This window comes from Oncorhynchus mykiss, chromosome 15 (assembly GCF_057628025.1).
Source record: "Oncorhynchus mykiss isolate SJ-2025 chromosome 15, ASM5762802v1, whole genome shotgun sequence".
Lineage (NCBI taxonomy): Eukaryota > Metazoa > Chordata > Actinopteri > Salmoniformes > Salmonidae > Oncorhynchus > Oncorhynchus mykiss.
The window spans coordinates 57,464,559-57,480,165 of record NC_143036.1 but is presented as its reverse complement, the minus strand read 5'-3'; the positions used below and the strand labels follow the sequence as shown (position 1 = coordinate 57,480,165).

The 15,607-nt window shown below is 45.3% G+C and overlaps 1 protein-coding gene across 2 annotated transcripts; it reads right to left on the bottom strand.

The window, feature by feature from the left end:
* Positions 1 to 6,143: 6,143 nt before the first annotated feature.
* Positions 6,144 to 14,318, bottom strand: LOC110490321 (caprin-2). 2 transcript variants are annotated; one of them, XM_021563645.3, is made up of 21 exons: positions 14,087 to 14,318; positions 13,098 to 13,347; positions 12,922 to 12,984; positions 12,732 to 12,818; positions 11,902 to 12,137; positions 11,680 to 11,762; positions 11,391 to 11,531; positions 11,235 to 11,275; positions 10,865 to 11,098; positions 10,693 to 10,731; positions 10,472 to 10,618; positions 10,189 to 10,273; positions 10,044 to 10,096; positions 9,793 to 9,921; positions 9,560 to 9,679; positions 9,302 to 9,454; positions 9,010 to 9,163; positions 8,093 to 8,269; positions 7,777 to 7,817; positions 7,591 to 7,657; positions 6,144 to 7,494 (listed from the first exon to the last, which is right to left on the bottom strand). In XM_021563645.3, the coding sequence occupies exons 2-21, from the start codon at positions 13,332 to 13,334 to the stop codon at positions 6,914 to 6,916; spliced, it is 2,868 nt and encodes a 955-aa protein (XP_021419320.3). In that variant the 5' UTR covers positions 13,335 to 13,347; positions 14,087 to 14,318; the 3' UTR covers positions 6,144 to 6,913. The 2 variants fall into 2 exon arrangements, with proteins under 2 accessions (XP_021419320.3, XP_021419321.3); XM_021563646.3 differs by having other exon boundaries at positions 8,156 to 8,269.
* Positions 14,319 to 15,607: the final 1,289 nt, after the last annotated feature.

Genomic DNA, 15,607 nt, shown 5'->3' with positions numbered 1-15,607 from the left:
ATGCTCTTAGATGTTCCAGACTAGTTTATTACTGGTCACCCATTCTAAAACGGACTAAAACGCTTTGTTTAGGGTTGCAGTGATTTCACTAGCTGTGGATGTGTAAATTTTATTTAACTAGGCAAGTCAAGTTGAGCATATGGGGTTGAATCATCAGCGTACATACACACAGGCTTTGTTTAATGCCAGGTCATTAGTAAAAATAGAAGAGTAGAGGGCACACCACACTTGACGTGTTTAATAACATCTGAATCCATGAAATGGCAGAGGTTGAAAAGCCATACGTTTTTTTTTAACACGTGGTTCATAATATCAAAAGGCTGCACTGAAATCTAACAGCACAGCTCCCACAATCTCCCCAATTTCGTGACATCCAATTGCGATCGTCTCATCGCTGCAACTCCCCAACAAGGTCAGGAGAGGCGAAGGTCGAGTCATGCTCACTCTTTAACACCCGCCCGCTTAACCCGGAAGCCAGCCACACCAATGTGTTGGAGGAAACACAGTTCAACTGATGACCAAAGTCAGCCTGCAGGCGCCTGGCCCGCCACAACGAGTACCTAAAGCGCGTTGTTTGGCTCCCCTGCCTTTGACAAAGTGGCCACTGCCTATCAAAGGGCGGCATCAGCAATCACGTAAAAAGTCCATATGCCACTGTTTGAGAGAAATTGTCATTGTTTTGGGGCAGAATTGTGAGGTTTTCTGTGTTTGAGGTGAGTCTTGGTCAGTTTAGCTCAGAATAGGCCGCCCCTGTCAATCTGCAGCCACAGGCGGAGGCCTTGCCGGCCGTGAGGCTACCATCCTCAGTAGCTTTCCATCTAAATTGTCAATACCAGGTAGTTTCTCATTTATTGACAATACATTTTTCCATCTGACCCAAACTAACTCATTTTAAATTGCACATTTCTTTCATTAGGTATTTCATGCATGAATAGCATGGCTCAGTTTGTTGTTGGCATTTCATGCCTACGTTTGCCAATGAAGTAGTAATTATTTAATTGGCACCATCAAAAGGTTGTGATAAATGAGCAATCTGATTCAATTAGTTAATTTAGTCTGTCCATAATTTCCTTTAAAGTATTCGGAAGCTTTTTTTCCACTATAGGTTATGTCACTTATCTTGGCTTCATAATACAATTTCTTTTCAGTTTAGGCATTTCTCAATCAGATGTGCAGCCAAACGTATTCATCACTCCTTTTGCCTCGTCCCTCAACCAGACAGCTTTTAAATTCCTCATCGATCCACAGGGCTTTAAGTTCTGTCAGTTTCTTATGACAGCACCCCTGTGCGTACAAGTATACATCACATTAGGAACATGTTCTTTCCCTGACAAACTGACCAGATGAATCCAGGTGAAAGCTATGATCCCTGGTTGATGTCACCTGTTAAATCCACTTATATCCGTGTAGATGCAGGGGAGGAAACAGGTTAAAGGAGGATTTCTAAGCCTTGATACATGGATTGTGTATGTGTGCCGTTCAGAGGGTGAATGATTCAAGAGCCTTTGTATGGGGTATGGTAGGTTCCAGGCACACCGGTTTGTGTGTGTGAAGAACTGCAACTTTCTGGGATTTTCCATGCTCAACCGTTTCCTGTGTTTCAAGAATGGGTTACCACCCAATGGACATCCAGCCAACTTGACAACTGCTGGAAGCATTGGAGTCAACATGGGCCAAGCATCCCTGTGGAACACTTTAAACACCTTGTAGTCCTCCCCCAGAAAATGTTGAAGCTGTTCTGAGGGCAAAAGGGGGTGCAACTCAATATTAGTAATGTCTCCTAATGTTTTGTACTTGACAATAAGGACAGTTTTCAAACACAAGTATGAACAAACGCTAGTCTGTAGTTTGAGTCCCAATGGATCGTTGCCCCTTAGAGCTGGATCCAAAGCCTGGACAGTGGTTCCTCAGGACCAGGATGGAGGAAGACAAAGTTACATTAACCCTTGTTCACCTTATCAGATAGTGGCAGAGGAACCATCAGTTTTCCCCTTGGCCATCAGCATAGTATTGACCTTAGTAGACATCTCCACTCCTCCCCATTTTCTGTAGGCTTGGCCACCTGAGGTCCGGGGCCCCAGGAGACCTGCTCCAGGGAAACAATAACTGAACTGGGACACTTCATTGGGAATAGATATCCAACAGCTAGGGTCTAATTTACCTGTCTGGCTAGTTTTCCATCTTGCTCAAGCCAATTTTGCAAGGCCAGGTTGGAGGGCTAGCTATTGTCTGCTAGCCCAGGTTCTGTTACAAACAATATAGATGTTTTCAATAGGGATATACTTAACATTGGCCACCACAATAATACATTCTACAGTATACAATCTGTAAGACTCTGTTGAACTGGTTTTGTTAGTGGAAAGAGGGCTAATGAATACAGGTGAGCACCCTTTCTAGCAAAGGCCTGCCTCTTTCCAGGTGGTTGTTATAGTTTTTTGATGGAGGTGTGTGGTGGCCAATAAGGAGCAGGCTCCCCTCCAGGGTGTTCCCTGTGTTCCCCTGCTCAGACATTGCTGACGCATGCCAGATCTTACAACACCCGCATAGGTATTTTACATATCAGCTAACCACCATATGTTACAGCAATCGGGTGCCCGACGGCATAATTGATGACATGGCATGCAACCAGTGGTTGATGCAGGCAAACGGGCACGTACCTCTTGTAGTGGATATTTGAATCAATAATGGGGAGAGTCAAGGTCAATCATGAATCAATATATTCTCTTTATTAAAAATGTATTGATAAGGGAGCTGGTCAAACCACCAACAATGTGAATGGAATGAGTTCCCACTGAGTGGAGTGAGCCTCTGGGTTATATACCATCTCAAGATACAGTGGGGCAAAAAGTATTTAGTCAGCCACCAATTGTGCAAGTTCTCCCACTTAAAAAGATGAGAGAGGCCTGTAATTTTCATCATATGTACACTTCAACTATGACAGACAAAATGAGGGGAAAAAATCCAGAAAATCACATTGCAGGATTTTTTATGAATTTATTTGCAAATTATGGTGGAAAATAAGTATTTGGTCAATAACAAAAGTTTATCTCAATACTTTGTTATATACCCTTTGTTGGCAATGACAGAGGTCAAATATTTTCTGTAAGTCTTCACAAGGTTTTCACACACTGTTGCTGGTATTTTGGCCCATTCCTCCATGCAGATCTCCTCTAGAGCAGTGATGTTTGGGGCTGTTGCTGGGCAACACGGACTTTCAACTCCCTCCAAAGATTTTCTATGGGGTTGAGATCTGGAGACTGGCTAGGCCACTTCAGGACCTTGAAATGCTTCTTGCGAAGCCACTCCTTCGTTGCCCGGGCGGTGTGTTTGGGATCATTGTCATGCTGAAAGACCCAGCCACGTTTCATCTTCAATGCCCTTGCTGATGGAAGGAGGTTTTCACTCAAAATCTCATGATACATGGCCCCATTCATTCTTTCCTTTACACGGATCAGTCGTCCTGGTCCCTTTGCAGAAAAACAGCCCCAGAGCATGATGTTTCCAGACCCATGCTTCACAGTAGGTATGGTGTTCTTTGGATGCAACTCAGCATTCTTTGTCCTCCAAACACGACGAGTTTTTACCAAAAAGTTATATTTTGGTTTCATCTGACCATATGACATTCTCCCAATCTTCTTCTGGATCATCCAAATGCTCTCTAGCAAACTTCAGACGGGACTGGACATGTACTGGCTTAAGCAGGGGGACACGTCTGGCACTGCAGGATTTGAGTCCCTGGCGGCGTAGTGTGTTACTGATGGTAGGCTTTGTTACTTTGGTCCCAGCTCTCTGCAGGTCAATCACTAGCCGCCCCCCCCCCCCCCCCCCCCCCCCCCGCGTGGTTCTGGGATTTTTGCTCACCGTTCTTGTGATCATTTTGACCCCACGGGGTGAGATCTTGCGTGGAGCCCCAGATCGAGGGAGATTATCAGTGGTCTTGTACCTCTTCCATTTCCTAATAATTGCTCCCACAGTTGATTTCTTCCCAGCCTGGTGCAGGTCTACAATTTTGTTTCTGGTGTCCTTTGACAGCTCTTTGGTCTTGGCCATAGTGGAGTTTGGAGTGTGACTGTTTGAGGTTGTGGACAGGTGTCTTTTATACTGATAACAAGTTCAAACAGGTGCCATTAATACAGGTAACAAGTGGAGGACAGAGGAGCCTCTTAAAGAAGAAGTTACAGGTCTGTGAGAGACAGAAATCTTGCTTGTTTGTAGGTGACCAAATACTTATTTTCCACCAAAATTTGCAAATAAATTCTTTAAAAATCCTACAATGTGATTTTCTGGATTTTTTTTCCTCATTTTGTCTGTCATAGTTGAAGTGTACCTATGATGAAAATTACAGGCCTCTCTCATCTTTTTAAGTGGGAGAACTTGCACAATTGGTGGCTGACTAAATACTTTTTCCCCCCACTGTAGGTGCAACCTCAGATGGTTCCAAACACCAACCCCACACATCCTATGCCAGGACTTGGCCTCCAGTATAAAGAACTTGTTATTTTGTTCAGTACTAAGAACACAAAAGGACATATTTCGTTACTTAGTCTCCACCTTGCTAAAAAAAGAAACCAGGGGAGAGGATAATCTCCCCCAAGGCCCAAGGAGAGACTGACGCACAGACATTGTGGAGACAAGTGATTGGTTCCCCATTACTCACACCATCCCTTCACATGGTTTATATTAGATACATATTCACCTATGGAAACAATGTTCCCTTCTGACCTCCTTTGCCCTATTCTCTTTCTGATATTCTGTATAGCAACAGGGACATGTGACTGAGGCCCATATGAGGAAGTGCAGCTGCCAACACCAGAATCCGAAGGGAGACATTCTAATAACGAGATCAACAGTTCAATTATATAAGCATATTCTGCAGATCAGACATGTTACTTAACTAATTCTCTGCTTAGACTTTGCTGACGACTGGCAGATTTTTCAATCCCTGGATAGGTATTTTATGTATCAGCATGCCACATTTTGGGCACGTTCCTCTGCCCAGATGTTGCAGACACATGCCAGATCTTACACCTGGAAAGGTATTTTACGTATCAGCTAACCACGTTACAGCAATCTGGCCGTCGATAGCACAGTCGATGACGTGGCGCGCAACCATTGTTTTGATGCATGCAACCTCTAAGCAGGGGAACGCCACCTATATGTTAGGCAGCATTCATGTGCTTTGAACACCGATTGGCTAATGGCAAACCATAAACTAAAAGTACAGTGATCATGCTAGTGAACAAATTTGTTAACAATTGCATTTTATGTTTTGTTATATTTAACTGCCAAAAATGTTAGAGGTAATTTCCTTAGTCTGGAATGCCTCATCTGAGCAGGGGAACACCACCAGCATTTGAGATGCATTATTCTCAAGTAGAAGTGTTGTCACATTATTCATGTGATTTACTATTAAATACAATGTACTCAACACCATATAAATGCACTGATAGACAGATGATCCATTATATTAACCAGATACTCAGTGGTCGCTCAAACAGAAAGAAGTGTCATAAAGGGAAGGCAGTTGAGAGGCGGCAAGATCACGTGGGACCAGTCTAGCCAATGAGAGGGCAGATGTGTGTGAACAGGCACACTCCACATTTGACACTCATTGACCGCCATACAATAACTTGTTGCTTGGTGAGCATTACATTTTTAGAAATTCATGTTGCAGAAGACAGATTTTGGGACCAGTTGTCTCGGTCACTTGGCCTCTTTCTCTGCTGTACTGAAAGAGTTCAAAGCTATTGTACTTTGTGTGCATGGGATATGCTAGTGACGTTACACACGTGCGGTATTTCTTACCATTTGCTAGTATCCTTTTGTCACTAGCCTAAGATTTTACATTTAAGTGTAATTATGCCTGTAGGAATAGCCAACTACTCAGACAGTAATAAATTCACTGTGATCTGTAGGCTGAGGTGCTAATGTGAAGTGACATTTCAAACCATACAGAGATGACAATATATCCTTTGGAAAAACTAATACTCTCCTTTCCGCATGGACTGTACATTAAGATGCAGAACTGTACAGCATCTAAAATGCATTTATAAAGTGAGATACAATGCCATAGCCTACTGCTAACTAAATGGATGGCTACAAGTGAAGAGTTAGTGCCATGCAAAAACAGAAGGCAACTAATCAACTGCTGAAACATTGTTTTATTCAGGCACATAAGGATCACATCTCCATAGACAATATGGCCTTTAGTGTTCAGAATCAGACACCATACCCCCCCCCGAACCATTTTACCCCGATCACCCCACACAGCAAGGCAGCACAGAATGCATTTCAAGTGCTTAGCATTGTCAAGTACAGCCCATTATAATTCATATTTCACCAACCATACATTAGCCATTCAATGAATTTACCCAGTCATTCAGAAACAAACAAAGAAAACAATTCATAACTTTTCATTTAAGGTCTTAGAGACCTGACACATTGTAACTAAAGCGGACCTGCTACTAGAACTAAAATTGTGACACCCAATACAGCAGCAGTGTATAGTAGAGGCAGCTTTCTGAGTGAATGTGTAACAACTATTCACAATCTAACAGTTTGTCAGAAAATGGAGTGCCGGTCTCTAAGCACCACAACCAAAAACCACATTTATGGGAAAATGCTCACATTATTGGTCATGAAAGGTCAAACCAGGAATTCTTCCCCTAAACCCCTTAGTGACCCAGAAGTTAGTGGTTGCAATTTACAGGGTAAACAAAAGGGTGATCCTGAAAGGTTTGAACATTGAACACACCCCATACACTCCAGGACTGGGGTAGGCAATGAACCCAGCACTGGGTGGATATGCAGTCTGCCACATGAAATGGAAAATGTCAGTTTCTCCTTTTAAGTGCAAAGCAATATTCTCTCCTCCACCTGTATCCTCCATGTTGGCTCAAGACGCCACAATAGCTCAGTCCTGGTAGAGCAGGAAGCCAGAGAATGTGCTGTACTTCCAGCTGCTGCCATAGATGGAGCCACGGTGCAGCCGCAGCCACACCTGGTCTCCCTGGTACAGCTGCAGGATGGAGTGGTTGCTGGCCGTCTCGTGGTCCGGAGCCCCGTCGTTGGCGTACGCAGACACCATCACCTCGTCATTGCGCATCAGGTTGACGTATAGCGGCACGTTGACCGCCAGCTTGAGGATGTGGAAGAGGAAGACGTAGGTGCCGTTGGCTGGGCAGATGAAACGACCCACGTTGGTGTTGAACATTTCCCCCAGGTTGCTGTGGAGCTGGTCAAAGGTGATGGGCTGGTCCAGGGTGCCCGGGGTGTAGTTGGCTGTGCGGGCTGCTGTGAAGGCCACGCGGAGGGGCTGGGGATGCTGGGGGAGTGGGTACATGGGTACGTGCATCAGGGTGTGGGGGGCATGAGGGGTCACCTGGGGGGTGAGGTCCATGCCAACACCCTGCAGCGAGTCGCCGTGGGCGGAGTCCACCAGAGAGTAGTTGCCCTCCCGGTCTGGGCTGCTCACCTGGGAGGAGTCACTCCAACCTGTTGCGGAGTACCAATCAAAAGCCAGTTAACTAAGCTCCAAAATACCCAACCAATTAGATTTTGTATCAAGCCAGAAGAATGACGTGAACTTACCACTATTATTGTGCCTTTGTCCTGCATTGCCTCCACCACGCCTGTAGCTGTGCTGGTAGCCAGTGTCCTAATGGTGAAGAACACACCATTACACAAGTAAAAACCTCAACATATCACTTCAGCAATCTATACTAATGTACATACAATATCTGATTGTGCGCACAGAGTCGGGAAGCAGCGTCTTACCCGAGCGCCGTACAGGTGAGCCTGGGGGATGAAGCTTCCTCCTGGGGAGAACAGACCAGCCAGAAACCCATCAAACCCAAGGGGAAGGGGACAGATACAAATTGGGTTGTGAAGGCTAACTCAAAACCTTGTAATATTAAGATAAGGTCATGTGGAAACTGTTGTGAGGCAAGGGAACGGAGTTTACTTGATCCAATCCATTAAGGTTTAGAAGCTCAATCTGAATCAGTAGCAGACATGCATACGCAGAAGATAGGATAGAGTGAAAGGATGAAAGACGGGATTGAGGGATGGGAGAAGACAAGAGGATAAATACCTCTGTGCCCACCAGAAGAGCGAAAGTAGGAGTGTACCAGCCCCTTGCCACCACGTGCAATACCTCTAACAGATCCTCTGTAGTATGATTGGTCAGAACGGCCCATGGTGCCACCTGATTGGCTAGGGGACAGGAAGATCTGCCCACCACTACCCACCAGACATTCAGACTGGTTCACTGCCCAAGGAAGAGAAATAAGAGTAGACTTTGTCATATTCATTAAGAAGAAAACAGACAAACAAGGGGTGTATTCATTACGTCTTGGAAACCATTTACCAATATAAGAACAGGGAGGGACCCAACAATGTCCAATAGAAACATATTTAATGCATATTAAATACACCCCTGGTTGAATACACCCCTGGTTTTTATTTATCCATTATTTTACCAGGTAAGTTGACTGATAACGCATTCTCATTTACAGCAACAACCTGGGGAATAGTTACAGGGGAGAGGAGGGGGATGAATGAGCCAATTGTAAACTGGGGATTATTAGGTGACCATGATGGTTTGAGGGTCAGATCGGGAATTTAGCCAAGACACCAGGGTTAATACCCCAACTCTTACGATAAGTGCCATGGGATCTTTAATGACCTCAGTCAGGACACCCGTTTAACGTCCCATCCGAAAGACGGCACCCTACACAGGGCAGTGTCCCCAATCACTGCCCTGGGGCATTGGGATATTTTTTTTAGACCAGAGGAAATAGTGCCTCCTACTGGCCCTCCAACACCACTTCCAGCAGCATCTGGTCTCCCATCTAGGAACTGACCAGGACCAACCCTGCTTAGCTTCAGAAGCAAGCCAGCAGTGGTATGCAGGGTGGTATGCTGCTGACTTGCCCAATAAACTAATTTGAGTTTTCCGTTACAAAACGTTTTATATTCCCTGCCCTAATGAACACAACTCTGGCATACCCGACTGTAGGTGTTCATCCTCCAGGGGAGCAAAATCCGGTGGGGTCTGGGTGCTGGTGGTGACATAGCACAGGTCGTTGCCGGAGTCCGAATAGGGGATAATATCAGATTTAAAGTCTCCAGTCGGAAGTAAGGGGGCATTCACCTTGAATACCTTCAGAGACAAAACAGACCCAAGACTCATACTAAAATGTCCCTCAAAGACTACCTGGGAGTGTATTTTATGGGTATTCAGACTAAAGCCCGTTGCCCATTCTATGAACACGTTAAAAGTATGGTAGGGTAGACTTACCGAATGCATGGTCTGGAAGGGAACAGAGGGGGCCATGCTGAGTGTACGTCTGCTGGGAGGGGTAGAAAACAGCTGCCCCTGGGTGGGGGTTGGGGTACAAGGAGGCACCACCCCGTTACAGGGGGATTGCTTCCCAGATTCAGAGATGGGAGTCTGGGTACAGAGAGGGAACACTGTCAAGGGAGACTTAAACAAAATCAGAATAGTAAGCACTTTAGACTTGCCAATCCTACATGTTCAAGGAATGAGCCGTTTTACCCGAGCAGAGGTCTTCTCGTCCAGGGTGATGGAGATGGAGGACTCCCTACAGTAGAAGGGAGGAGGAGCTGGAGGAGAGGGGCAGGCAGTCTCACTCTCAGACAGCAGCAGACATGGATCCTGGAGAGGACAACCATTGTGCTTTATAAAAAGATTCATAACAATTGTGGATCGAAAAGAAGAAAATGTAATTGTTTCAATGGGTCTCATTTAACAGATAGGAGAGTTCTTACAATGGCTGTGACGTGAGCCAGGACCTCTGTAGTCAGGTCCAGGTCACAGCTCTCTAGGCTACCCCCGTCTCCATTGGTCAGATTGGGTTCGTCATCAACAGGGAGGAGTTTAGAAGGCAATGGAGTGGACTGAGGACAAAAATATGCATCTTAAAATACTTACTCCATCAGTCAAATGCTTAAATAACTGAGCCCTGGTCAAAATGTGTGCACTGGAATAGGGTGCCATTTCACACTTCTCCAGATCTTACATGCAGTGTTTTGGGGAGATGGTCCACTGGGCTTCTCCTTGACTCTCTTTGTACTGTTGAGATTAAGAGGTAAAACATCTGGTAAGTATTGACTGTTCTGCTAGAAGTCAGCCACTTAAATAACAACTTTGTTGTGGTAGGCTACCGAGTGGAGAGGGGGATCCAGAGGCATGCCGGCCCAGTCTAGGATGGCCGTTAGTGGGCGATCCTTCTCCATCCAGAAGAGAATCCTGGAGACAGGGGATTAATCCAGCATTATTATTATTATTTATTAGACACCCAACAAAACAGACTTAAACATTGAGGGACTACATGGACTTAACCAATAAGGAACTTTTATTTTTTCCCGTGTTAAACCCGACCCAGGTGGAACATTGGAAATGATCCATGACTTTTCACCTGGAAGTGATCTCTGAGCAGTACTGTACCTGCATGAAGCTGAAGGAGCCTCTGATCTTGGTCATCAGGTCCTCCAGCTGCTGCTTGCGCAGGGTGGGGTCCTTGGGCAGGATGGGGTCCTTGGGCAAGGAAGACTGGGAGTTGAACACCTCCACAGGGGTGTCCACACGAAGTGCCTGATGGAAATTACAATGTGATGGAGTAGTATGGACAGGTCCATCAAACCTAAGAGATTCAAGAGTCTACTCACAGCTGTGGCGTCCCGCTCCCTTTTAGACTTCGCTCTTCTCTGGGGAAACAGTCATTGAGTTGTATGATTGATCTGAACTAAGATCAGCTAGCCCAATCTTGCCCATTATTAGAGGTCACAACTAGTCTCATGTTCCAACTGCCCTGAGAGTTCAGGTATAAGAACATCTCACCTGTTTGGGTTCAGCATTTTCTTTCTTGGTAGTAACCGGCACTTTGGATATGAACACAGCCGCCCCCCTCCATGGTTTCTGGATTACAGGCTGAGTGGAGTCAGACTCCATATCCCACGAGTCCGGTGGCTCCTGTTCCTTCATGGCCTGGAACTCAGCCTTCCAGTTCTGAGTAACGGGAGTGTCTCGACACCCATTGGGGTCTGTGTCAGGCAGGTAGTGTCTGTTAAGAAACTGGCATCACCCACAGACTATCACCACAACATTACGATATCCACAGTGCATTCAGGTAAATAGCTTAAGGAGAACGCTGGTTGAACGTTGAAAAAGCAGTGGCACACAACTCGCAGGAAGTGTTAGAGGTTCTTACCTCTCTGCTAGGCACGTCTTTTTTGTTTGACGTCATTAGGGCTGCAAGGCAAAATAACACCCAGCTAAATTACAAAATGGTGTATACATTCATTGTTCTATACCCAGTCTGATAAGTGGCTTTTGAATAAGAATAGTTGCACTGTTGTAGAGTTACTAGAGAGGCTGGCTGTTTCAGACACCGTCTTCTTGGTCATGGGAACCTCTACTTCCTTGGGACTCTTGCGCGGAGGCGGCGGTACACAATCAAAGTACCCACAATCCATCAGCTTCGCCAACTTAGCCTTCAGGACCTTGTCTGGAAACATTTAAAGGCATGCCTTTTAAACACGGCAGCTAAAGTAGTTCAGCAAATGGCAGATAAAGTTGAGGATACCAGTTATAGTAAATGGAGTATCTGTGCAGGTGTGTAAAAAAGGTACAGGACAGGTAGTGTTTAAACTCACAGGTGGTTCCGGCTACGGCTTTATTTTTCCCCTCCAGCAGGTCCAGGTAGACCAGGGCTGCGCTCTCCATCTGCTCCTCCAAACTGGGACACAGTAGAAGGGGATCAGACTAGTCTTCAATCAACACAGACGTGTGAGATTGCGTTTCATAGTAACTTATGCTGTTGTCCCTCAAGTCCAAAAGATTGTGTGTGTGCGGTGTGCACATCTATTCCCCAGTACCTCACATTGTTGTCCCTCTTCACCCCCAGTAGTTCAGCGAGCTCAAGCAGGCTTTGTAGCTCTGCAACCTGGAGCTGGGGGTTGCGGGCAGAGAGGAGGTCCTTCCTGATGTGCTCGTGCTGCAGCAGGGTCTGCAGGAGGAACTTAACCTGCAGCACTACACACAGCCTCCTCTTCTCTACCTCCTGCTTGGCCATCTGCTCCTTCCTCAATGCCTTCTTCTGGGCTTTTAGCAGCTAAAGGGGGATGGTTAGATGGATTCTATGGACCAATCACCAAAAAAACTCCTACACCTAGGCCTGATCACTAGACCTAGGCCAATCGACTGGCTGTTGTGGATTTCAAATGTCTGGATGGGTGCAAGATGAAGTTCATTATGTTGTCTTGCAAAATTACAAGATGATTCATCATGAATCTGGACCAAAACAAAAAAAGTGATCTGTTGACCAGATAATAGTTCTACATTACTGACACTATCTGACCATGCACTTAGAAGCAGGGAAAGTCAAAACTAACCACGAAAGCATTCAAGGCATTCAAGCAGCCGAATGGAACAGCAGTGTTCTAACTCCCAACTCAGCTTTGCAATGGGCTGTAGCCTCCAGTATACAATCCATTGATGAGACTGGACTCCAATCCAATACGTCATACCCTTTCTACCCTCAGCGACCTATTCTCAGACGCGTGAAATGAACGGAGAAGCGTTACTCAGACTACGCATAAGAAATTACACCCGGCCTACCAAAAAGAATGCATGCGGAGCTGCTCTGCCCACCCCCAATCATACACACAGGAGCACTATGATAAGATTGGCTAACAGAGATCCTTACTTCCTGTGTTAGGCCCCCCAGGGTCTTGTGCAGCTCCTGGGCAAACTGCAGGTTGTGGATCACTTCGTCATACTTCTCCACTGCATCCTGACACACATTGAAAGAGTTCAAAAGACAAGGCAACATCTCAATCGTCTGGTTGAAAGATGTGTACTGCTTTTATTACCACAGTTGGAAATCCTGTTCTTACTATCTGGTCTTGATTGAGTGATTCCCCGTGTTTCAAACGCTTCCTGTAGTCTTCCAATTTAATCTGTGGATACAAACACTTACGGTAACACGCAGGAAACCCTGAAAGGAACGGTAACTTCTCCTCCTACTCAAACACCCACCAAACCCCTAATCATGTCAAGTCCTCCATCCTACCTTTTTTTTCTCCAGGTTGCGGATCTTGTGCTTGAGGCAGATGAGGCCGTCCTCGATGTAACTCTCGTAGCCCTGGTAGATGGTGGTGGAGGCTCCCAGAGCTAGCTGGAGAGGACTCAGCCCACCATGGGAGCCCATCTTGGGGCTACCTGCCTTCGGGCTCCCCTGCCTCCCCTTCTCGGAGCACTCAGGTGAAGGAGACGCATCCCGGGCTGGGGATGGAGACAGCTGCACCATGTTCAAATCCTCGCTGGAGGGGGTTCAAGACAGAACAGGTAATGGTCGTGACTGGTGTCCACAGGATGAAAATGTTGGCCATGAAATGTGTTGCTTTAATGGGCCAATTTAAGGATGTCTCCCCCCACTATGAGTTTCCATAAATGTGCGAATGTTCTAGTAAGGCGCTAGCCTCAACCGCCTCTGGGTGATTGCCAAACCCGTGATAGTGCATTTTTGGCCATTGCACAGTCGGTGTGATTACGTACGGTGTTGATTGTTTTTTTATTAATTAGAGAAACGGGAAACAGCAAATAGAAATCACATAGCACGCGACAACGTTAAATTAAAACAATTGTTATTTCAAATTATTCCCAAACACATACCCAATGTGTGCGCATTTAGTGTCGCCGACGGGATTCATCTCAAGCTTAAAGTTGTGTATTTTTTTTAAACGTTGTTTGGGAATCAGGCGTGGATGTTCATTGTGTAATCTTATTAAACGCTTCCATCTTAATCGGTATCACATTCTTCAGACCCGCCGTGCCCGCATCTCTTCTTCAAAAGCCTACTCTCTCTACAGAGCACAGGCGCCCCAAACACATCCCAAACCAAAATTATAAGAATGAACAGCAACTCGAATACTGCATTTCTTAACCATTCATTATACAACTAGTATGGAGTTCTTGAAAAATGTGTAAACATAAATTGAAAACCCGTGTCGTCATTCTTGACAAAAAACAAGTGCCACGTTTAGAAAACAGCTGACTAACCTCGTGGCTGGTTGTGTGTGTTGAAAATGCTGTTGCTGCAAATCCCGACACTTGCTATCCAAACACCAAATAAAGTACTGGTAGCCCTCTCTAACCCGCCCAAACAGTGAGGTTAGTTTACAGAAGGAAACGAGTGCGAACTCATACCTTTATATAGGCCTACCTTTCTATGCCCAAACATTGAGAGAGAGTTCGATTAGACCTAATTGCACCGGGCTATGGCCCGTGATATAAATGGGCAAAAGCGGGGAGGGAGGAGCGACCTTCTCTAATCGATCAGTAATCTGTGCCGCTCCGTCTTGTTGTCAAGAAGGCAGCATACATAGTTCAGAAACATAAATATATTTTCCATCAAATATATGTTAGAATTTTCAATTTTGTTTTATGTGGAAAGGCAGATAAAGACTTTTTATCAAACGCGTTTATGCAACAACAACAAAATAAATTACTTTTGCATGTGAAAACAGAATCATGCTCATTCCTTCTCATCTGCTTAACCTACATCACTTTTATTTTGAGCCCACTTCGCTGTCGGCCAAAATGGGGGACCTGGCTCATGCCTGGGAGGTAGTCTGGTTCCAAAACGTAAACAAACAAACTCGGTTTCGGGGCATTAATCGAATTCCCACATTTGGACTGCTGGGGCACAGAAAATCGACGTGACGTCATATAGCACCTGCTTTGCAAGCGCATCCACCTCCAATCCCAATTTAGGGCTGGGCTGTAAATCGTATAAACTGTATATTTTTATTTTACTATGTACCTAGTGGGCGACACCGGTAATTCATCCACGGACCGGTTTGGGTTTTTATAATTTTAATGTTTAGTTTGTTAAATGTCAAAATTGAGTAATGGAAGTAAAACAATTATAACATGTTTTTTATTTCACCTTTATTTAACCAGTTAGGCCAGTTGAGAACAAGTTCTCATTTACAACTGCGACCTGGCCAAGATAAAGCAAAGCAGTGCAACACAAACAACAACACAGAGTTACACATGGAATAAACAAACATACAGTCAATAACACAATAGAAAAATCTATATACAGTGTGTGGAAATGAAGTAAGATAAGGGAGTTAAGGCAATAAATAGGCCATAGTGGCGAAATAATTACAATTTAGCAATTAAACATGGGAGTGATCGATGTGCGGAAGGTGAATGTGCAAGTAGAGATACTAGGGTGCAAAGGAGAAGGAAAAAAATAACAGTATGGGGATGAGGTAGTTGGATGGGCTATTTACAGATGGGCTATGTACAGATGGGCTATATACAGGTGCAGTGATCTGTGAACTGCTCTGACAGCTGGTGCTTATAGTTAGAGAGGGAGATATGAGTCTCCAGGTTCAGTGATTTTTGCAATTCGTTCCAATCATTGGCAGCAGAGAACTGGAAGGAAAGGCAGCCAAAGGAGCATTTGGCTTTGGGGGTGACCAGTGAAATATACCTGCTGGAGGGCGTGCTACGGGTGGGTGCTGCTATGGTGACCAGTGAGCTGAGATAAGACGGGGCTTTACCTAGCAA